General features: G+C 49.1%; 1 protein-coding gene and 1 long non-coding RNA gene across 8 annotated transcripts in view; one reads left to right on the top strand and one right to left on the bottom strand.

The window, feature by feature from the left end:
- The window catches only part of Egf (epidermal growth factor), an 82,931-nt gene that overhangs the window by 38,492 nt on the left and 21,262 nt on the right, over positions 1-23,177 (top strand). For 6 of the 7 annotated variants that reach the window (XM_010641512.2, XM_010641514.3, XM_010641515.3 and 3 more), the window contains exons 12-19: positions 3,797-3,901; positions 5,073-5,296; positions 8,952-9,119; positions 9,532-9,669; positions 10,868-10,987; positions 14,279-14,395; positions 15,199-15,324; positions 19,897-20,041. In XM_010641512.2, the coding sequence (XP_010639814.1) occupies positions 3,797-3,901; positions 5,073-5,296; positions 8,952-9,119; positions 9,532-9,669; positions 10,868-10,987; positions 14,279-14,395; positions 15,199-15,324; positions 19,897-20,041 (1,143 nt within the window). The remainder of the gene's footprint in view (positions 1-3,796; positions 3,902-5,072; positions 5,297-8,951; positions 9,120-9,531; positions 9,670-10,867; positions 10,988-14,278; positions 14,396-15,198; positions 15,325-19,896; positions 20,042-23,177) is intronic. The other variant, XM_010641517.3, reaches the window with a different exon arrangement.
- Positions 1,956-22,784, bottom strand: LOC117283339. The gene is made up of 3 exons (XR_004514297.1): positions 22,450-22,784; positions 4,613-5,485; positions 1,956-2,554 (listed from the first exon to the last, which is right to left on the bottom strand). It is a non-coding gene; the product is annotated as an uncharacterized LOC117283339 (long non-coding RNA).

Raw genomic sequence — 23,177 nt, 5'->3', positions numbered from 1 at the left:
CAGAAACTTTGTCCTGGATGCTGCGGTACAGTGTGTCCCTGTCGATGAAATAGCCCTTGTGTCCAGCTTATTTTCATTCAGTTTTTCATTTAATTATTTCTCATTCCTTTATTATTTGGGTATTTATTGAATAACTGTAATTCACCAGGTACTGCTCTAAGAGCTTCATGTTTGTACCATTGAATCCCAGAGAAGTAAGTTTTATTTTCTCTAATTTAAAGATTTAAAAACTTGAAAATCAAAGAGGTAAAATAACTTTCCCAAGGTCAAGCAGTCTGTAAGTAGTGGACCTGGGACTGAACTCAGGACTGTTTCCGGCACCTGAGCTCTCCGTATTCTCAGCGATGGGCTGGGTGCACTGCAGCTCCCTGCGCAGGGGATTAGCAGCCTGGGCCTGGGTTCAATCCCAGCGCCACACAGCATCAGGGCTGATTTAAACTGTGTTTGACCCAGAGTCTGTAAGATATTGAGGTCAACTTCAATATCTTATTGAAGTGCAATACAATTGTATTGAGGTCGTCACTATCTTGTTGAAGTACAATCTTATTACAATACAGTTGTAATAATTGTAAGTCACAGTAACGGCTTTCTCTGAGTTGATCTGTACATAAAGCCAGAGTTGTACACGGTTGTTGTGAGAACTTCAAGCATTCATTGATCAGGACGACAGCGAGGTCCCCAAGGATGCTGGGTCTTCTCAGGTTTCCCTCTGTTCACAAGGTGCCTCTTGTCTTGGCGCTGTTTGACTAAGGGCACCACAGTACCTGTGGCGGCCGTGCCTCGGGATGAGCACAAAGCACCCAGGGTCCTGGAGGGTCCGACTCAAACTCTCGCGCACCTGGACGTCAGTGGTAACAGTGTGAAAACCTTGACATCGGCTAGAAGTCGGATTTACATAACTGAGATTCCAGTCTTGTGATATTAGATTACATGGTAAGTTTTAGTCAACTAAGAAGCAACAGGAAGGTTACAGCCTGTGCTGGCCCAGGAAGAGACAGAGTTAAATGAATATCTGACACAGAGGAAGCAAGCCAGTTGAGAAGGCCCCTGACAGTGCTGTTATTTAGTGTAAAAGAATCCTGATTCCTAACATCAATTTGCGTGGTGAAAAAGAACCAAGAGGTAAAATATAAGATACCTGTCTTCCCATTCTTTGGGGGTATGACGAAAACTGCTCTCCCATGGATATTTCGTACCTGGAAGTGGGTGGGTTTTCCTCTGGCAGCTCCTTCGTGTAGCTCAGGAAGTCTTGCACCCAGCAGAGCCCTCCCCAGTGTCACAGGATGGGCCTGAGAAGGTCCCCAAGGAGGTGGGGACCTTGCCTCACCCAGGAGGTGGGCTGCAGGTTCTCTGACTTACATCACAGAAAGGATGGCAGGGCACGACTGTGAGGGGCACAGAATGCTTTGTAGGCAGAGGCGAAGAAATCTGCATGGAGAGAGTGTGGGCTGTGAGAGAGGAGCGTGGTGGTCGGGCTGGCAGCTATCGGAGGAGATCGTGGAATTGTGAGTCTGTGACAAGAGCCCATTTATAGGCCAGGGTCCACTCTGGGAGAAAGGCATACGCTTCACCTGTTTACAGCTTACCAACTTAGGAGGGGATGGTGTGGAAGGGAAAAATACTGTAAGCTGCAAATGTTTTAAAGACAGTTTTCCCGTGTCCTTCTTGCCAGTTGTTATGTTGTCTATCCTCCCTTGCTGTGACCATCAAAGTGGAAACTGGTGCTGGAGTTTATGTGGTTTCAGATTGGCCCCTGCCCTGAGTGGCCATCTCCAGAGTGGCCCTGACCCGGAGCAGGTCCCGAGCCAGGTGTCCTTTCCAGTCCCTCCTGTAAGGAGCCTTCCGGGTGTGCCCCAGCCCCTTCCTCATGGGCAGCTAGAGACTAGGTCTCCCTCACATCTCAGGCTTGGAGCTGATTACAGCCCGCTCTGTGGCCCTCCTGGCTGGGCCTGTCCCGTGCCCTCATTGCCCGTGAGGGAGTGGCGGCTGGACTTTGACAGATGCTTGCTGAATGGATGCAAGGTTGTTATGAGGTCCAGTTTGCTCTGGAGAAACAAGGTGAGTGCTGGCCTGTGGCCCTGCCTCCCGGAGCTGCTCAGAAGCCTGGTTAGCTCCTGCAGGGGCAGGGCTGCGGCCTTCTCGTGTAGCGTCTGAGTCCGTTAGCCTTCTCCATCCTGGCAGCCTGTGCTTGCTGTCAGCACTGTTGCCTCCCCCTGCCTTGCTCTCTGCCTTACAGTCACACACAGCTTTCTCAACGCAGTGACTGCTGACACCCCCGCCCCCGTTCTTTCTGGATCCTGGGACTCTGAACTTGCACGTTTCAGAGTGCTCCCTTGGGTGCTCGGTACCTCCCCACCTCGCCTGCCTGCCCCCTGTCCTGCTCGTCATTACTTCTCGGACTCCTCCTCTGACCCTGCCCAGCCGGGTACCCACTCTGCCCCGGGGTTGCACTTGCCCTTGATTCCTCATTGTTGGTGCTCACCTTCATGTGCCCGGAGACAATCGCATCCTCTCTTCTCCTGTCTGCTCCCCTCCTGCTCGCCTTCCTCTGTTCCTGTTGAGGTATGAGCTTTATAAGGACAGAGATGAGGTTTTTGTGTCCTATTGTGTCTCTAATGTTGAGGCCAATCCCTGACACCCTATAATTTCTCAGTAAATATTTGCTTGGTAATAAAGATTTGTTTGACATAGACATAGAAAAACTAGAAAGTTTGACTTATCTACCCTGTCAGATACCCAAAAGTTATTTTTAATATAAATATCTGTATATGACATTTTAGTACACTGGTCTCCCCCTAGCCACAGGGGATATTTCCAGAATCCCCAGTGGATGTGGAAAACCAAGGATAGGGCTGATTCCTAGATATAAGGAAATTTACTTTACAAAGTCGGCACAATAAGAAAGTACCAACCGTAACAAATAATGAAATAGAACAGTTATAACAACTTTCTACTTCTGCCTTTTCAAGGGGTTTGTGGCTTCTCTTTGGCTTATTGCCCCCATCCCCACTCTTGAGTTCTGAGGCATTAATATACGTAAAATTAGGGTTACTAGAACGTAAGGACTATGACAGCTACACTGAGACAGCCAGTCTTATGACCAAGACGGCTTACTACTAAGCGACTACGGGGAGGAGTATGCTGTGTGAATACCCCAGACCAAGGGGTGATTGGTGGGTGAGGCAGGACAGTGGGAACTGTAAGGAAGGCTCAAGATTTCATCACACTACAAAAAACAGTACACAGTTTAAAAGTAATGAATTGTTTACTACTAGAATTTTCCACTTAATATTTCCACATACAAAGGTAACTGATACCATGGATAAAGAGAGACTGCTATACTCTCATGTGTCTTGGAATCATATGGAAGAAAATCGGAGCCAACAAACATCTCCCTCTGCCTTGTTACTACAGACCCAGAAGCCTGACTCTTCCCAGCCCCTGGCTTCCTGGGTTTCAGCAAGAAATTGGTAATTGTGCAAAGAAATAGATGCGGTATCTATTATCCTGGCTTTGTCCATGCCCAGCCACAGACACAGTCCCCTGTTATCTTATCTTGAAACCACATACTTTAAATGCTCAGCATAAATATTCAGATGCTAATAGAGAGTGTTTTAACAGTAGAATGTGTGGGCTTGTCAGTGTGTGTGTGTGTGTGTGTGTGTGTGTGTGTGTGTGTGTGTTGGGGGTGAGAAGTTTAGAATGCTTACCTTTGCATATCAAGAACAAGGAAAAGGAATATTTTTGTCTGAAAAGTAATTGGTAAACCTCTCATTTAAATTTAAATTCATTTTAGGAAGTCTGTCATTGAAGGGAGTGATCTAAATGGAAAACATCGACAAATAATCATTAAGGAAAATATCTCTCAGCCAAGAGGAATTGCTGTTCATCCAATGGCCAAGTAGGTATCTGAGAAAATAAGGCCCTTTTCTGCAGAGGCCCTGTGACAGTTCATGTTTGAGATGCTGGTCGGTGGGACCAAAGCAAAGACAACCCAGGAGATTTGTTCAGACCTTCAAAAATGATGTGGTAGCATGCATTCCTCATTTTTTAATGCCTTTTGATCTTTTGTTCCTGTATAATAATTCTGTTGACATATCCTTTTATTTTAAACAAATTCAGTTTCTTTTTTTTTTTTAAGAAGTGGGCTGTAAACCATTAACTAATTAGACCTAAGCACATTAATCTACCTGTTTTTAAAAAATCGGCATTGTTTATTGAGCAGAAAAGAATATATGGATCGTTTGACTTAAGAACTCAATTTAGAAAAACCATTGGATGACTTCAAGTGACACGTTATCCCTAGACATAGACAAGAGGAAATCTGAACAATTAAGGTTCTGTGCTATTCATCATGAATTCATAGCACATTTTGCTTTGGGGACTGAAGAATTAAGGAGAACAAAGGACTTCTTCCTAGTTGTTAAGAAGCAAACACAAAAACCAACTCTGCTTTATTTTCAATGGAAACTTGTCTATAGGAGATAATGTATTGGTAGTAATTGATTATTGATTTTTAGCCAGCCAAGTGATAAAAACAGTGAGAACATAAATGTCTTATAACAGACCAATAAATATTCAGCCACAGTAACTTCAAAAAACATTCACTCACCTGGTTTATGGGACTTAAAATTTGCTGAGGAAATTCAATGCATTTAGGAAAGTAGCTAACAGGCAGGTGTGCTCCTCCACGCAGGTTGTGGTTTTAATGCCGGTGACAGAACAGTCCAGCAGGAGTCACTGCATTTGCAGCTAGGTTAAGACTGTTCACTTAGGCACACTTTTGATTAGTAATATGCTACATTTTAGAAAACAAATTCCTTTTTAAAATCTAATGGTCTGAGCTTTCATTCAGCGTTTCTTGTCCAACATGCCGTCTATGGAAAAGTTGACTGTTTTGCTTTTGAGAATGATTAGTCCGACACGCAGTGCTGTTTTCTCCTTTAAATTCCTCAGTGTACCACCTTGGCATATGCCGAGGTGATTTACAGCGATATTTTCCATGAGGAAGGAATGGAAGGATTTTTCTTTTTCAGGACAGTGCTATTCATTGTGTGATTTCTTGATTGAAGGAGATTGTTCTGGACCGAGGTGGGGACGAATCCACGAGTGGAAAGTGCCTCCCTGCAGGGTTCCGGCCGGTGGGTTGTGGCCAGCTCAGAGCTGGTGGAGCCCAGCGGACTCGCTGTTGACTTCCTGATGGACACTTTGTACTGGTGCGACGCCCAGCGTTCTGTGGTGGAGATGGCCAGGCTGGACGGCTCGAGGCGCCAGAGGCTGGCCCAGGATGACGTAGGTGAGGCCTTGGGGTGGGCGGCTTCATCTGGATCGAGTGTAGATGAGTGTCCCGTATGAGATGCACTGACACACGTGTGCGCACCCACACACGCACATGCACACTTGGCCACATCCAGAGAAAGGAACAGAGACAGACAGGTTTCTCCTGGGAATGGTGAGCTGCAAGGGTTGCCTTATCATTCAAATCCTGAGTAAAAAGGAGATCAGAAAGCAAATGTTAAATCCTTCGGTATTTAGGGATAAAAAGTTGGGTTTGCTGTTCTCATTTCTTGTGTTTTAGGAAATATCATTTCGCAAGAGTGATACCACTTTTAGGCATCTGTGCATACCAATGATAACGTGCAAAGATGAACAACTGGGGTTTTCAGGGGTGTGTGGGCGTGCACGCCTGTGAGTCTGCCTCTGGGAGGGGAGGGGTTGGAGGACTGACAGCACCAGCCCCGTGGGGAGCAGTCTGAGGGCTGGCTGAGCCCTGTCTGGTGACCCCACTCAGCGGAAGCCCAACCACAACAGAGCAGTTTCTGCCCTACTGTATTTTCAGATTTCGCCCCAGGGAATCATGTATTTTCATACGCATCTTGCAGAAGAGAAGTACAAGTGATCTGAAATTGTGTAAGTGGTGGGAGACTTATTTTGATTCAGGGAACCTGCAGACAGCTTTTGAAATGGACCGTGTGGCAAATGGGTGGAGATCAAAAGTGAGAAGTTGCCTTTTGAGCCAGAGTATCCAGACGTGGCAACTGGACTTTATCTGCATTTACTCAGGAGACACTGCATGTGCTCGAGCAGGCGAGCGGGTGACAAGATGGACTCTCAGGATGACACCTGGTGAGCCAGGAGGCTGCGGCAGTTGTGCAGGTGGCACTTGATGAAGGCCTGGGCTAGTGCAGTCCCTTACAGTGGGGTGTGGACAGACCCCTGTGGTGGGCACAGAAGAACTGGCAGCAGGGTGGACAGAGCAGACGGAAGCCAAGCAGGTGTCAGAGATATTTTGGGGATTTAGAAACTGACAGGGAAGATTTAAAAAAAAAAAAACACAGTCTCTTTTATTTAAGAAGAAGCTAACAAACTAGTAATCCATGTAAGCTTTTTTCCTACCCATTCTCTGTAGTTTTAGAAACTAAATTTCCAGATTTGTATGATACCCTAAATAGGGCAAGATAAATATAATTTAAATTTCCTGTATTTCTAAGGCTCTTTAAAAATTGTGCTTCATTGTAATGATAAGCTCGTGTGCAGTTGGAGACTTTGTCCTTCCATGCACTTCACTCATTATAGAAGTGGAGACACAGTGTCGAGTAAAACAAATACGATCTCTGTGAAGTCGGGGAACCTCGTGGGGGACACACACGTTATTGTAAAAAATACCGTCCAAGTCAATGTAACATTATAGCATTGACAGAGGAGGAGAGAGGAGGATTTGAAAATCCCCAAGTAGAAAGTAAAAGTGTAGTAGGTATTTTGTGAGCCATTTGAACTGCTACTGCAACTTCTTACTAAGGCAGCTTCCTGTTGAAGACCTTTGTCAAGAAATTCTGTTGAAATTGTCTGAGTTATAGCACCATCTGTTGGTGTGTGTCTATGATGGCTTCTCAACCGCAAGTTCAGGATTTTTCATGCAAAGGTTGAATGAATTTATTCTTACTGTAAAAAATGCAATTATTTGTGGCTCTTTGGTGAACAAAAAATGAGGGGTGTGGCTAGAACAGGCGTTTGCTGAAACACTACAGCTAATTCTAACACACACTTCAACAGGGGTGGACCTTGAGGATTATGCGCAGTAGAATAAGCCAGCCACGTAAAGACGCTGTAAAATTCCACATATTTGAGGTAGCCGGAGTAGTTCGGTTCACACAGAGCAGAGTGGTGTCTGCCAGGTGGGGACAAAGGGAGATGGGAGTGGCTTCACGGGTGTGAGTTTCAGCTTTGCAGGGTAAACAGCCCCAGATTGGTTGTGCAAGAATGTGCGAAGATAGTAACACTCCTGAACTGTGCCTTTGAAAGTGGTTGGGTTGGGTGATAGGTTTTGTGCTGTGGGTTTCTAGCAGAGTAAAAACATTGGTAGTTGTCTCGGTCGCTCTCCCCTTGAGGTCTAAGTACCCAGCAGCACAGTTTAAAGGGGAGAGGGTCCTTAGGCGGGAAGTTTCACATGGGGCCTGGGAGCTGAGATGCCCACGGGTGTCCCCTGAGCAGGGGGTCCCGTGTGGACCTAGCCCAGACGCCCCCTGAGCTGGGAACCCCACATGGGTCGGTCCTCAGCAGGGTGTGCGCCCTTCGAGTATGCAAGGCTTTGGAGGCATCCCAGCCTGATGGTGGCTGTGTGCGAGAACCCCTCCAAGTGTCTGGATGCCCGTGGGACACGGAGGCTGGGCGGAACCTCACTGGACGCTGTTCTGGGATCGGCCCCCACTCCGGCCCAGTCTCTCGTGCTGGCGGCCGGTAGAGCTCTATCCACCCCAGTCCGCTGGATCCCTCCAGAGGGCCTGCAGGCACTGCGGAAGCCTGGCCTCGGGTCTGGCCTGACTGCTTGGGGTCACATGAGGACCTCCCAGTGTGTTACATGTGTGAATGCCGCATAAAGCAGTTTCAGGGCCGGAGAGGTGGAGGAAGGAGCCATGAAATGGAGGCAGTGGCTAACAGATGACTTTGAAAACACTTTTAAGAAAGGAAGGAATAAGCCAGGTGCTGTGGCGCACTCTGGTAATCCCAGCTGCTTGGGATGCTGAGGCAGGAGGGCCACAAGCTCAGTGTCAGCCCGGGCGATTTAGCAGTATCCTGTCTCCAAATACAGAGAGGAGTGGGGCTTAGTTCCGAACCTCCTGGGTTTAGTGCCCACTTAGCTGGAAAAATGAGGGGAGGGAAGGAAAGAAACAAAAAGAAGTTAGAAGAATCGAGGGGATGAGGGAATTAGGATGGGAGGAACCAGACATGGTGGCACACACCTGTAATCCCAGCACTCTGGGAGGCTGAGGCAGGAGGATCACAAGTTCAAATCCAGCCTAGACAATTGAGTGAGTTAGCAAAATCCTGTCTCAAGAAAATTAAAAGGGCTGGGGATGCAGCTCAGTGCAAAGGCCCTGGGTTTATCTGTAGTGCTGCAGAGAGAGAGGGAGAGGAGGGGGGAAGAGGGGCGTCGTCTCTGGACAGCCCTGAGGTGACAGGAGAGAGGGGAGGAGGGGTTTCATGCAGGGAGCTCTGTGGGTGGAGACCAGAATCCTGAGAAAGCACTCAGTCACCTCGGGTTTTAGACACGTTTCCCAGCCCCGAGTCTGGCTGCTGTTTGTCACGTCTGTTCACAAGATGAGGAACCTAAGGCCAAGGACTGCAGTACAACTTTCTCAAGCCTACAAGTAGCAGCAGATAACCGCAGGACACAACAGTCCCACCTTGGCCTCGTCTTCAAGCCCAGCAGTCTGGGAGGCTGAGGCAGGAGGATGCATGCTTGAGCCCAGCTTGGACAACTTGAGACCTGTCACAAAGAACCATCGTACAGAGGCCCTGGACTCTGTCCTCAGGACTGAAGCAGTCAGCTCCCGTCTCGCTGCCCGGCAAGGACCTTGTAGGGCCCAGGCTCCCATGAGGATGAGGTCGCAGGCCCAGCCTCAGGCTCTTGCAGAGGCAGTGCGGGTGCTGAGCCTGTGAATTGCTTGCAGGTCGCCCATTCGCCCTGGCTGTGTTCGGGGACCACCTGTGGCTGTCGGACTGGGCAGTGCCGGCGGTAATGAGGGTGAACAAGAGGACTGGCCGAAACAGGGTACGTCTGCGAGGCAGCGTGCTGAGACCCTCCTCGCTGGTTGTGGTTCACCCACTGGCAAAACCAGGTACACCGGAGCTGCCCGTCCCCCTGGGCTGGAACCCCGGCTTCTAATCAGCAGGCAGCGGGGCGGAGGGGCCTTTGCGATTCTCGCCGGTCTGCACAGAGGACCCCTGACTGGGCCTGGCCTTGCGGTCACCTCGGCCCCAGCCCCGTCGGGTGTTGGACGCTTCATACTGCGAGCCTCGTTCTCACTTCCACTTCAGTCCTGGGTTACAGCCCCAAGGGCAGGGTTCAGGGGCTTGCGGGGGCTGCTTCTGCCCACAGGGCGGCAGCCTGGGGATGGTCAGGGCGTGGGGTCGCAGCGCCTGACGCCGGTGGGAGGCAGCGACCTGGGGACCGACCGGGTCCTCTCCTGGGAGCCGGCTGGCAGTGTCTCCCTCACCTCCAGCCGCCTGAACCACTCTTGTCCCCACCAGGTTCAGACCCCTGCTCACCTGGGGGCAGCGGCTGCGAACGGATCTGCCAGGAGAGGTTTGGCGCTGCGCATTGTTGGTGTCTCGAAGGTTTCCGGGGCGCCCCAGATGGGAAGGCCTGCCTGGTCCTGAAGTCGGCCGGTAATGCAGGAACGGCCCTCTTTCCGGTCTGGCGTCCCGCACTGTGGTTACTGAAAGCTCCCCTGCTCCACGGAATGCGGAGGGTGTGGGTGTGCCTCCTCCTCCTGAGGGCTCCTGGGCTCCTTACTACAGATTAACTTAGACAGGACTTCCGGAAGGAAAGAGTCGAAAGCGCTCAGCCCAACTTCTCCATTCATAGTGGACTTGGCCCAAGCTTGGAGATGAGTACTAGCGTTTCATCACCTCACAGAGCTATTTAGAGATGCTTTGCTTAGAAGCTTTATGTCTTCATTTTTAGGGGTAGGAATGTACACTTCCCCTCCCACGTGACAGGTCTTAATAGGAAAAGCAAGGTTATAAAAAAACTTGGAATATCAAATGCATTTGGAAATCAGCCCAAGAGGGCTTGTGATCTGCTGTTTTACAAACTGAACATGACTTCAGGGAGAAGGCGGGAAGCCGGGAGCCAGCGCGGTGTGGCTGGAAGAGCCCACACCTCCCTTCTGAGCTGCCTAGCACACATGGAGCCAGCTTTTGAAATCTTGTATACAAGTGATAGTTTCAATTTTATCAAAAGGACTTTTAAAGTTTATATTTCTCTAGTAAGCCCTAGTATAAATATTAGACGACAAACTGGCAAGAAATAAATGGATTGCTCTATCCATGGGTCAGGCTGCTTTTCTACCCTGAAAACATTATTCAGTTCCCTCCCAGAGAGTCTTTGTTTACATGGATTGTATCTGCCAAAATTTATGAATTCAAACTTAAAATGAAAACTCAAAACATGGTTCCTAAGATTATAATGATAAATCCATCGTCTGTCAGCGTAACACGTTTCTAGCAATAACTTAAGTATGTTTTCTAAAACCAGCTCTATCATGTGAAGTGCAGTGTTGTAGTACAGACGTCTGTAAGGCGGGGTTGCTGGAGGCAGCCACGGCCACCTGAGCTCAGTCTGTCGCCTGCTGTTTCAGTTGAGATCTCTGAGGCAAAGCTGGCCTTGGGGAAGGGCTGTTCACAGCCACTTGAAGTGCATCCTTGGGGGGGTTCCCTTTTCTGTCTGGGTCCCATACCACAAGTGGACAGGCAGCAGTTTACTGCACCTTCATTGCTTCATTGTGGTGTAAAATCTGCCATTGCAACAAAAAACCAAAAAAAAAGGAAAAGCTGAACTAGCCAAGTGTGTTGGCCTTGACAGGTGGTGAAGCCGATCAAAGTAGGCAGGTGACAGCACTGGACAACTTATCTGGGACCGAGGCATCGGAAGACAATGCCACAGGAGCTCAGCACACACTAGTGGCCGAAATCATGGTGTCAGGTATGGACAGTGGGCTCTCCAGTCCCTCTGGGGCGCCGCCGACTGTACCAGTGAGAAACTGGATCATCTCTTAAAGTTGGCTAAATCACACAAGCTAGTGAGACAAGTCCTTCTTCTCTCCTGAATGGTTCTCCACCTCCACTTTAGGCTGCACACGTGCTGTACCCTTGAGAGTCTGTGCTGCACCCTTGAGAGTCTGCACCGCACGCAGCATAGTGTGGAAGCGAAGGTGAAAACAAGGGCGGAACACATCGAAGAGTGTCTCCCCTGCACCTGGCACGTTGGCCGTCTAGCGTGTGGCCGCTAGTGTGCAAGGTGGATAGCAATTGACGAGCAACAGTCTTCTTCAGCTGCTATAGAAAGTGCATTTCCAGCGCAGCTTAGAATTGTCCTCTGGGGGGGTAGCATTTCCCCTCAAAGGCTCAGACAGTCTGCACAGTATGGGACAACTTTAGGGAGCCTTCTTCCGTGTTTGCCCATGTTCTGTATCCACTTTATGTTCTGTAATCACGCAGGAGGCCCGGAGTCTCCAGCTGAGCCCTAGAGCTTCTGTGATGCCCACCCTGTCTCCCACGAGGTCTCTGCCCTTCCGTCATTGCAGCTGGACTTTGAAACATTATGTTTGTCCGTCTCACCAAGTGACATTATAAGTCAGCAGGATGTTTGCAGCTGTAAAAACCCGAAACCTCCCCTTTGGGACATGTAAGGAAGAGCCTCCCTGCTGTCTGTGGCTTGCAGATGGCTTTGTAGCTGTGCTGGACTCTGGGGACCTCACACCCCATCTGACCGGGGGACTTTTGATAAGAGATAAAGAGGTGCATACTTTAGTGATAATGAGGATGATCCCTGGCTTTTGTGTGGAGCATAAGCATGTACTTTAAGTATGTTCTCTATTCCGATCCTTTTTGCAGCTCATCGTTTTACAGATGCAGAAATTAAGGCTGAGGTTCGTTAATTCATGCCTTGACCAAAGTTTTTAAAACTTATAACCAGATATTAATTCATGATAAATAAGAAGTACTGAGAAACTTCATGACTTTAGGAATATTGCTCAGTTAGCAGTTCATTGGGCATACACTGTACTGGGTGCTGGGGATACCAAGAGGGACAGGGATGAGCAAAGTACTGATCAGCATTGGCGGGGTAGGGAATCTTGGCAGTGTCCAGTGATCCCGGAGGTGCAGAGACTAACATCAAAGGATGCAGGGGCCCAGGTGAGTGACAGCGAGCGAATGAAGCTCACGGTGGTGTAGGCAGTGGTGAGGTGGCCAGGACCCTGCCCACCTGGTGGAGCAGCGCAGGACAGGAGCCTCATCCATGCCTGGGCTCAGCTCTGTTTGGCCCCCGCCTGAGAAATGTTCTGATGGCTTAGGCCACTGGATCTTGTTCATGTTTCAGAGTGAGATTTTATGTCAACAGAGTAGACTAACAGAAGTTTGAGACATCCACATTACAATTTTAGAACAAAATTAAAATTCTCACTCAGGCCTCTTTGCCTCCTTCGCCTCCACCCCTCAAATCTATAGTGCTTGGTTTTCTGCAGTGCTGCAGATGTTATGGGCCTCGCCCCAGTGCACGTGGGCTGCTCCTGGAGCCCTCAGGTCCTCGGCATGGCCTGTGTCAGATGACCTTGCTGAGAGCCCTCCCTGGACCTGGCCCTGTGTGCTGCCTGGTGCAGTCCTGTCTGCTCCCCACTTGCAGCCACAGCAGGGCCTCTTGCTGTCCTCAGCACTCTGTTTTTGGTCCTCAGGAAGGCCTGGGGCATAGCAGGACTTCTGAATGAATTTTATTTTTAGTAACAGGCTCTGGAACCTCTTCTCTTGTGAGAGGCCAGATTTTCTTCTTTTTCCTTCCTTTTTGCTTCTTTTCTTTCTAGTGTGAGGGCCCAAGCCCAGAGCCTGGTGTGTGCTATGTGCCTGCTCTCCTGAGCTACATCCCCAGCCCAGGGAAGCTGATTCTCACTTATCACTTCAACATCGTTGCTTAAATGTACACAATATTTCTAAACTCCCTGAGATCTTTCAAGTCAGTTTTTCTCTGACCCATACAGTCATCATGGGAGAGGGACCTAGCAAATCTGCCCCTGCGGTGAGAGGAGAGTGGGTGTGAGCTTTCCTCCAGGCTGGCCCATGGCAGGGAGTCTGGGCCGTCACCCACCGCTGCCTCTGCACGTCCACTGCTCTCCGTCATGCCAAGCCAACTCGGGCTTTGCAAATTACCCAGAAGGCCCAAATCACATTCTAATGCAGGGTGATTCTGCCAGGCATTTAAAATGCCCTGAGTAATTGGATGCTGTCCACGCTGTGCTCTGGGCAGCCTTGCGGTTTGGGATCCAGGCATCTAGAGCCATACTGAACCCAGTGGGGAATTTGTGGTCCTGAACCCAGCACACGAGAGTCTTGAGTGAGAGGTGGTGCGGAGCCCGCACGCAAGGCAGGCAGGCGTTTCCTCGGGGAAGGGGTCCTGCTCCCTCACCAAGCAAAGCCAGTGCAGTTCGTGCAGACCGCTTCCCCTTCTGTGATTGTGGACCATGTGCAGGGCCTTGTTCATCTCTGCGCGCACAGGCACAGGCACACCCAGAAGTAGACGGTATCCTCCTGTGTGGGGTCCTTCATCTCCAAAGAGCAGGCGGGAGGTGGCATTTGGAGAATGATTCTGTCCGTAAGGAGTTACAGGGGAAAAGGCAGAGAGCAGAGAAGAGCTTGCTGGAGTTTAAGGTTCAGCGTGTAACTCTCTGCCCTGGGACATTTGCACGTCAGTGGAGGATGAAACGTGGTGATGCATTAGCGTTGGACTGGTACTCTCGGTGACTTTGTCCAAGTGCCTGAGGTTGGCAGGCCGCTGCAGGGATCTTGGCATAAACACGCATTGTGACGTGCAGTCACCACACTGAAGCGTGTTAGTGAACGGACGGTAGATCCTCCCGTGATTGAATCCCTTTGCCGCGGTACTGACCACACCCACTTGCCACACATTAGCGTGTCACTGGGGGAGAGATCAGCTCCTTTCCTAGGTCACCGTGGTTGGGAATTGTTAAGTAGAGTAGCTGATGAATCATTTGAAGCGTGAGTTTATTTATTTGTAGCAGTTTTGTAGTTCAGACCTGAAAAAATTTAAAATTATACAAGCCTTCACACAGGGCTCTTTGAACACCAGTTACGTCTGAACTTGAGAGCTCGTGGGGCCCTTGTGATGGATCCTGGGTCTCCCGGGGACGCCTTCCCAGGACAGGCCGGGCGTGCGCTCTCCTCGCAGGGCCCTGACCTCGGCCTCTCGCTTTGTCCTCCGCAGGTCTGGACGAGTGCGCCCCGGCGGTCTGTGGCGCGCACGCCCAGTGTGTTCCGGAGGGAGACGGCGCCGCCTGCCGGTGTTTGGAGGGGTTTGCGGGGGATGGAGAACTGTGTTCTGGTAAGAGTACAGGTCCGGGCGCACATTTGAAAAACGAACCCAGAATCAGTCTTTCTGCTCTTAGCAGTGTGAAATCTCCAGAAAGATTTATGTAATCAGCAGGTATAAAGAAAGTACTTGATGTTAGCTTAATAATAATAACAGTGGCATGCATAGAAAATGTAAGGCATATATTTACATATGTCAACATATAGTTTATGTTAAAGTTGTGCAGTTAGCAGTAAAAGGAATAATTTTTAATTAGAAGAGCGACTTTGAATCAAGTAAAATTTGTGTGTTCACCAGTTTCTTTGGAAACAGAACATTTCCCCCCGAAAATTAGTGCCTACATTTTATTCAAGTGGATTTATAAGTGGATCGTTGTGGGTAGGTTTCTGTTTTATTTTGATACCCTCAAAATTATAAATAAGTGATTGGTAGGCTCAGAGTTGTGACCCTCCTCCCTCAGCTTCCTGTAGTGCTGCTATTCCAGGTGTGCCCCAACACGCCTGTCTTGGAAAGAGAGAGTCCTTAGGGTCTTGCACTCTGGCACAAGGTGACTTACTTAGCTGTTCAGACGGGTGAGAACTCTTTGAAGAAAAACACCAAATAGTTATTTAAGACTTGGATATTCCAACAGGTGGGACCTCTATACAAATTAGTCAAGAAGTGAACTTCACAACCAAGAAACGGTGTGCGGTGTATTTGCAAACAGTACCAGGCAGCAGCTGCAGATTAATATAAGATCATGCATCTTCTTTCCTGCTGCTCCTGCTTACAGCAGCGTTGCCTAAATATCTCACTGCTACTCGTTCTGCCCACAGACATGGACGAATGTGCGGCGGACAGCACTGCCTGCCCTTCCCCGTCCTCCGAGTGCATCAACACGGAGGGCGGCTACGTGTGCCGGTGCTCAGCCGGGTATGGCGGAGACGGGCTCCACTGTCTCGGTGAGAACAGCCGGAGGAGAGGGGAGGGCGGAGACGACCTGGGCGAATCGCACCGCCTGTGGGTGTGGAGGCGGGGAGCACCCTGTCTGCGCGGTGTGCAGCCTGTGGGCCGGACTCACTTCGGCCTAGGTGCAGGCTCCGGCCTGGCGCTGTCACCGCGCGCTGGCTGCGAGCTCCTGAGCCGCCACTGCCGGACAGCGTTTCCCTGTCAGTGAGCTTGGCCCCAGGATGCGGGTGCTGAGGAGAGGGCTGCGGCTCCGGGAGAGCGGCGCAGAGTGGCAGCCAGGTCTTTCCTAGCCGCCGCCTCTGTAGGCTCCAGGTGAGGGTGCCGGCTGCTCACCCGGGGGCGCTGCCCTCCCGCTGTCGCCACCAGGGGAGCGGCCCAGCCACCCTGCCTGGCACGACGCAGTGGTGTCTGAACGCGGGTAGTTACCACGTCTTCTCCGGTGTTTTCTTTTCTGCTTGTGAAAACACAAATCTCTCACAGTGGGGAAGACGTGCTGGTAAAAACCTCACCTGACAGCACCTTCTCCCCCTGAAATGTTGAGGATGAAATATCAGCCGTGGCTCTCCACAGACCTGTGTCAGATTAGCTCCTTGCAGTCCACACACGTCCGAGGCACTTTTCAAAGCACATGTTCGGCTGTCGGTCAGGAAAGTGTCACCACTCTAATTAAACAGGCTCATAGATAATTTAGACCGGCCTCCTCTTCAATTTCCTTTGAATAGAAGCTCTCCTTTCTCAAATGTTGAAACTCATCTGGCTCTGGATTCTGACTCTGACTAACCTTCCTCTTCCCAGGGTTGAACTTGCCACAGGGTGCCAGTGCCCTGTTCCTGTTTCTCTCCTTCTCCTTCAAGGTGGTGGCTCGTTGAGATCATAGCAGGAAGTCCATTTAAAAAGAGTCAGTTTGAACCATTCGGGACAGCAACTCAGAGTGACAAGAACATCATTGTTCCTAGGATGACAATGGTGCAGAACCAGCAGTAGTAGGAATACCAGGATGAGGCAGCCAGCCCTTGCTTTGTGTGAGGAGAATGTGACCAAAAAGAAGACAGTTGTGGTGAGGGGTGGAGTTCGGAACTAGAAAAGTATCACTCTGAGGTATTGCGGAAGAATGCATGGAGTAGCAGCCATTTTGGAGCACAGGAAATGAGTAAATGCTAATTAGGAGGGAACAGGAAGTGCTGGAGAGCATTCCAGGCACAGAGAAATCTGGTCTTATTGAGGTTGAAGGGAACAGCGTATGTGTAGATTCTGTGGTTTAGGCCATAATGGGTGCTGTGGACTGGATGGCTGCTACACAGACATTTGCTTCCTCATAGTACTAGAAGCTGCAAGTCCCAGATGAAGTTGCATCTGGTTTGGTTCTGGCCAAGGGTCTCCTTCCGGCTTGCACATGGCCACCTTGTTGCTGAGTTCTCACTCTGCCTCTCCTCTGTGTGTTCTTCTGCTGCTGCTTCCTCTTCTTTAAAGGCACCTGTTGTGTTGCCTTAGGGCCTCCCCCTTCTGACCTTTCTTAGCCTTAGAAACCTTAGTTAGCTCCTCCCAGACCCTAGGTTCAGACACAGGTACAGACGGTCACACTGGGACTTGTTCAGTAGTGGAGGGACATGATTCAGGCCTTGACAGAAGGCTCGGGTTACCTGGAGGAACTCTGCTCCAAGGGCCGCTCACTGGGGTTTCCCTTCTGAGCCAGGGCTGACCTGAATACTCTAGCCACATTACGAAAAGGAAGGAATAGATGCAATTAAATCTAATAATTTTCTTATTCTAATGTATTTAAAATATTGGCATTTTAATATGTGATTGGTATAAAATTACTAGCTATTTTATATTTTGTTATGAAGTCTTCACAATCTGTTGAGTATCTGAGCTTAGAGTGCACCTCAGCAAGGAGTAGACACATTTCCGGTGCTCAGCTGTCCATGCCACTGTGGCCGCCATGTTGGACAGCACAGCTGGAGGCGGCAGAGAGCCGGCAGCCAAGTGGCACAATGAGGATTCGTCGGGGTTACTGTCTCTGGGAGTCATCTGGGACTGGTGTTTACCTGCAGCTTGGAGGGGACATGGGGTACCAGAGTGTAGTGATGCTCCTCTTTTTCTCGGAAGAACGGAAAGGAAGGGAAAAGAAAAGAAGGGAGAAGGGAAGGGAAGGGAAAAGAAAAGGAGGAAGGACCTACGCGGGGTATGGTGATAGCAGTGAGAATGGAAAAGATGGGGAGTTGGAAGAGAGAGGTTGGCTTTAGATATCGTTCACATCTATGTAGAAAAGGCAAACGTTGTATTTGACATCTTTATGTCAGTGGCTGGATTCTTTCTCCGATCCGAACTGCTACATGTCTTCCTGGAGGTGGTTTGCCGGTCTCCAGTTTGGGGAGTCTCTTTTCCTTCCAGGCCTGAGGAGAATCCCTGTCTCTGTCGCCCATGTGGGCATGTGGCCGAGGCTCCAACACCTGTGACCGAGTCTCAGAAACCCACAAGGCCGAGAGTGTGTGGCACGGCGGGAGCTGAGGCGGCGCCGGACGCTGGGCCTCGTCACCTCTCTCCTCCTCATGCCCCACCTCGCTCCCCAAAGATACGAATGAGTAGACAGCTGTGGGCTGTACAGACATGGGGGTGGGGGGGCGGCCACCCCTGCCCGGGCTTTCCGGGCCTTACAGACCCTCACAGGGCTGCAGTTCCGGCAGCTGGAGCTGACTTTCCTCAGATGGAGGCTGGGCCTCAGAATGCAAAATGGCCCCGGCCTTCGTAATTTAATAGCGTCTGGCATAAATCCTTTTTAGTATAATTCAGTGCAGGGGCAGGCACTGTGCCACCCTGTGGCCAGTATCTTCATTTGTAAGGCTGATTTCTGGGGCTGCTGGAAAAACCCAGGGTTTTTGCCCAGTGAGGTCGGTTTTATGTCTGGGCTTTTAATAATAATAATATATTGCATTTTTCTAATGTTTCAAATATTAACATTTAACATGTAATCAGTGTACAATTGAGGCGTTTTGTATTCTATTCAACTATGGCGGGCGCCTGACACTTGTAGCCACCTGTGGTGTGGCGTGGGTGGGAGTCACATGTCCAGCTCTCCCGTGTGGCAGTGGCTTCCATGGTGGGCAGTGCGTGGAGGCCGCAGAGACCCACCGGCAGCCTCGCAGTCAGGTGGCCAAGGATGGGCCGACAGGATAGAAACAGAAGCCAGGATTAGGGCAGTCAGCATTCGGCATCTGCGTCAGCCGCTAGCTCTCTGCTTTCTCTCATGATGGACCCCTCTGCTTCCCGAGTCTTCCCCCCGAAGAGCAGTATCTTCTGTCCTTGGCACCCCGAAGGGGAGCTGCCTTCCACAGGGCCCTGGAGACCAGGTGGGCTCCGTCCCAGCACTGCCAGCTGCTTGCCTCTTGGCTCTGCCAGCAGGGAGCATCCGCAGAAAGGAAAGCTCTGCTGTCTTAAATGTAATTGTTTTCTCAAATAATTTGCTCTTCTTCAAGGCATTGCAAAACTGCTGTTTATATAGTTGGTCTGCACCCTGCTGTTCCCCTTACGGAGCCGTGAACCATTCCCATGTCTCATTCCTCTGCTCTTGGAGCGATTCCTCTAGAGTCGCTTCGCTCCAGTCTCTGAAGTAGTTTTTATTTTTTATTTTATTTTTTTCCTCACTGAGTTTATTGGTACATTTTAGGGATACAGCACAGTTACATTCATCACTGGGATCTTGTACCTTTGCATGACAGGTCTTGGTTCTCATTTTTTCCCCTTGTCTCTGCCCTCCCTTCAACCCCTTCTCCCCTCCCCATTTACAAAAACTTTATTTCCATTTTTTCATTTTCTCTTTTCCCTTATTCCCTTTCCCCTACCCTTCCCACTTTCCCTTCACCTTTAGTCCCTTTCTTCCTATTTCACATGGTCAATTATATCATTAGGATCTTATGTGCTATTATAGTTTCTTCACACCAAAGAAACTATTCGGTATTTACACATGTGTGACTTATTTATTTCACTTAGGAGTATATCCTCAATATGTATCCATTTTCCTATGAATCAATCTAATTTGTCATTCTTTATGGCTGAGTAATATTCCATTTTATAGAAAACTGCATCTTCTTTATCCAGTTTCCAACGGATGGGCAAATGGGCTGTTTCCAAGTTTTAGCTATTACAAACTGTGCCGCTATAAACAGGTGTGCATATATCACTGTGATATGATTCTTTTCATTCTTTTGGAAAGGCCTCAGTTCGAGGAATTTCTGAATTCTGGGCTGCTGGGAGAGCTGGCTGTGTGTTTCAGGGACTCTAAGCCACACGGAGCCACCAGCTCCTTGGTGATTCCGTCTCATTTCCCTTGGTGAGTGTGTGCTCCTGTGCTCCTGGATGACAACTTGGCTTTTGTATGCAACCAGTGACGGAATCCATCTGGCGACTCGGGCTTGGCCGTTCTCTTGTGTGCCTCGGTGTGGCTCATGTCAGATAATCGCAGCCTCTTCGTGGTGTCGTAGTCACAAAAGGACGCTGGATCCCACGTTGTTTACAGAAGCCAGTCCTGATATCGGCGCCCAAGTCACTGAGGCTTTTTATTGTTCCAGACTCTACCTCACCCCCTCCCTTTGGGGAAGATGCCAGCAATGTGGTCAGAAATGGCTACCCAGGATGTCCCCCCTCACACGACGGGTACTGCCTCCACGGCGGAGTGTGCATGTATGTGGAACCAGTCGACAGCTACGCGTGCAAGTAAGTCAGCCCTGCTCTCTGATGGCCGAGATGACGCTGTGGTCCACGGCTGTCTTGGTTACTTTTCTCATGACTGACACGTACAAGTTAAAGGAGGAAAGGCTTATTTTGGCTTCCAGTTTGTAGAGGTTTCAGTCCATAGTTGGCTGACTCCAAGGCAGGGTGGAACAGGAGAGAAGAAACAGTCCATGGCAGGGCAGGCAGGAGACAACAAGCAGCAAGTGCGAGCCTCCCTTTCCCTTTAATCCCATCTCAACTGCCAGACTTTTGGGTGGTGCCACCCACATCCAGGGAGGCTGTCGCCATTACCCACACCCAGAACGATGCTAAACCAATCAGTGGAGTGATTTAGTGCCATGCACCCTTAATCGCAATGTCACATGCCCTAGATCCAGCCAGCTTTGAAAAGTCCCACCTCTGTGCACACAAGGCTTTTGGGGGACCTTTAAATATAACCCAAAACAATGACTTTTAGCCAATTTGGTAAAAAAGAAAAAGATTTTGGAGACACAGTGATGCCATACAGCCCAGGCAAACCTCAGACTTGCTACGCAGTCCAGGCTGGCCTTGAAGTCTCCATCGTCCCACCTCAACCTCCTGATTTGCAAAATTTATATGAAGGAGATTTTCCTTAGGGAAACATTCATGCATAAATGTGTACGTGTGTGTGTGCACCTTGAACTTCACCACCTCCCCTGGGCACCAGAGAGAAATATGAATCCAAGGAACTGATGATTTTTTACTTAAATAACTTGGTATTACCTCTAGTATAGTCTGGGGATCAAATTTCTCATTCTGGATGAAAAACATTTTATGGAGAAATTCTTAAAACTTTGATTTATTTTCTGCCAAATATGCGGAGCATCCAAAAAATGTTTCTAGAGTTACAAAAGTGTGGTACATATTCACATCGGACTGATTGCCTCTGATTTTTAAAATTAAAAACCAAAAGAAACAAGAAACCAGTCGTGTTTTTTTTTTCCACTTCCGGAGAATCATTTTTCTTCAGGTACCTGTTCATAACAGTTGCTGGGGGTGTACCTGCTGTTTTCTGCTCACCTTTTCTCCTCCAGGAGGGCTTCACAGTAAGCAACATGTCACAGTGATTTCAGGAGGTTTCAGGGGAACCTGCCGGTCACTCTTACCACTCTGCGGCCCTGCTTACTTGGAGAACCTTTGCCGTGGAGCCTTCAGTAAAGCCCACACTCACAGCATCTAGTTCTGATTTTACTTTTAATTACTGCCATATTTTCAAAGCACCATGAGGAACCTGATAGATTCATCTCCCTTGATTCAACTCCTGACCCATTGATAATTTTCTCTGTCCCTAAAGAAGGGCAATAAAATATTTGGTTCCTTGTGAACAAATGCTGTATGGTTAGAGACTTTCATGATTTTTATCAACAGTGATGAACAGAAATGTCTCCATTAGTAGAGGAAGACACTGAACTCTGACCAAGGGTGGTAAAGGCCTTGCATTATAAATCACACCAACCTGACAGACATCAGGAAAAGTGGTCATGAATTTAGCAAAAATGACTCAACTCAAATAGAATTTTGCTTTCATTTTCATATTTACAGATAATATTCTAACCTAAAATAAATCTATAACTTACAATAGTTGTCCTTATAATTAGTATTCTTTAATATTAAGAATCAACTTGTTTTTATTGGTTCATTGTTTCTTATCCTGCAAATAACAAAATTACAGAAGCAAATGTCCTGGCCACATGTTACCTCATGGTTTATTTTCCTTTGAGATTTAGCTTCTCACACTCTAGTGGGTGATTTGCACAGTGGGATTAAGTGCCCAGTGGTACAGGATTTTCATCTGCAGTGTCGATCGTTAAAGATTGATGAGGTCTTTAGCACACTGCTTTTCTTTTCTGTCACTGAATCCTGATGAAAATATCCTGTTTCCCTGATAACGTTTCAGGCAGGAGTTACTACAGAAGGACGTGCTAGAGGCAGTGCTCGTGTCTGAGGGCCTTTGGCTGAAGCAGCCTGAAACTCCTGTCAGCATCCGGGCATCTGGACCGTAACTCTGTCGAGTTGTACATTTAGCACAAGTGCGCTTTAATCAGGAACTCCACCCTTCTTCTGCCCCTCCTTCTGCCCTGCTGACCTCACCCTGTGTTTTATTAACTCTGAAAAGCAGCCCCAGGCCGCCCCCAGTTGGAGGGGCAGTGAGACCTCTGGTCTCAGAGTCCTGGTCCATCCCAGCTCGGCTACAGCGGGCCCCCCTCAGACCTGCACTCCAGAGCATTTCTTCAGGTCAGGGCGATGAGGCCACATCATTCTGAGGGACGCTTGATCCATGGTGTACATTGCCCCATTGCCAATCCCTGTTTAGCCTTACTTAGACTCTAATGTGTTAAAATTATTTGGCTGTGGAAGCTCAAACTTACCTGGCTGGAGAACCAGTTAGTAACCACAGCAGCCGGGCCAAGGACATGGGACACATTCCTCAAGACCCCAAATCTCCCCGAGGTTCAGATGGGGCCTGCTAACACCAGTGGTTTCAGAGTGGCTGCTGGGCTTTGGTGCTGCTTGGCTGTGACCCAGACAGTGAGAACTGAGGCCGTGCCCCGGAAACCTGCAATAACATGGGAGAACCACTTGACTCACACTTGTCACTGCTTAGCTGTGTGGCCTTGTCCTCTCACCTGTAAATGGGGACCTGCCATCAAAAATAAAATGAGTAAGCCAGGCATGGTGGTGCATGCCTGTGATTCCAGCACTCTGGGAGGTTGAGGCAGGAGGAGCACAAGTTTGAGCCCAGCCTGGACAACTTGGTGACTTAGGGAGGCCGTGCCTCAAGATAAACAAACAAACAAACAAATAATTAATTAATTAAAAAAATAAGGCTAGGTATGTAGCTCAATGTGAAGGGCCTGAGTTCCACCCACAGTACTGAAAAAACCCCAAAATATGTATTTAAAAAACCCAGCAGTGAAATTGCCTACCTAGCATGATGTCAGACCCGCGGGGTCCTTAAGGGCTGCTTCCTCTCTTTCCCGACTCTGAAAGTGGCTTCCCAGCTCTGGAGGCAGTGAAAGTGGGCCAAGGGTTGGAATGCAGACCTCCTGGAGTTCTGTCTGGGTTTTTCCACCCAGAAGCCTTTCGGTGATGTGGG

The sequence above is a fragment of the Fukomys damarensis genome, unplaced genomic scaffold, assembly GCF_012274545.1.
Source record: "Fukomys damarensis isolate Sample0158 unplaced genomic scaffold, DMR_v1.0_HiC HiC_scaffold_25, whole genome shotgun sequence".
Lineage (NCBI taxonomy): Eukaryota > Metazoa > Chordata > Mammalia > Rodentia > Bathyergidae > Fukomys > Fukomys damarensis.
The sequence above is the reverse complement of the archived record's forward strand: the minus strand, read 5'-3'. Positions and strand labels throughout refer to the sequence as shown.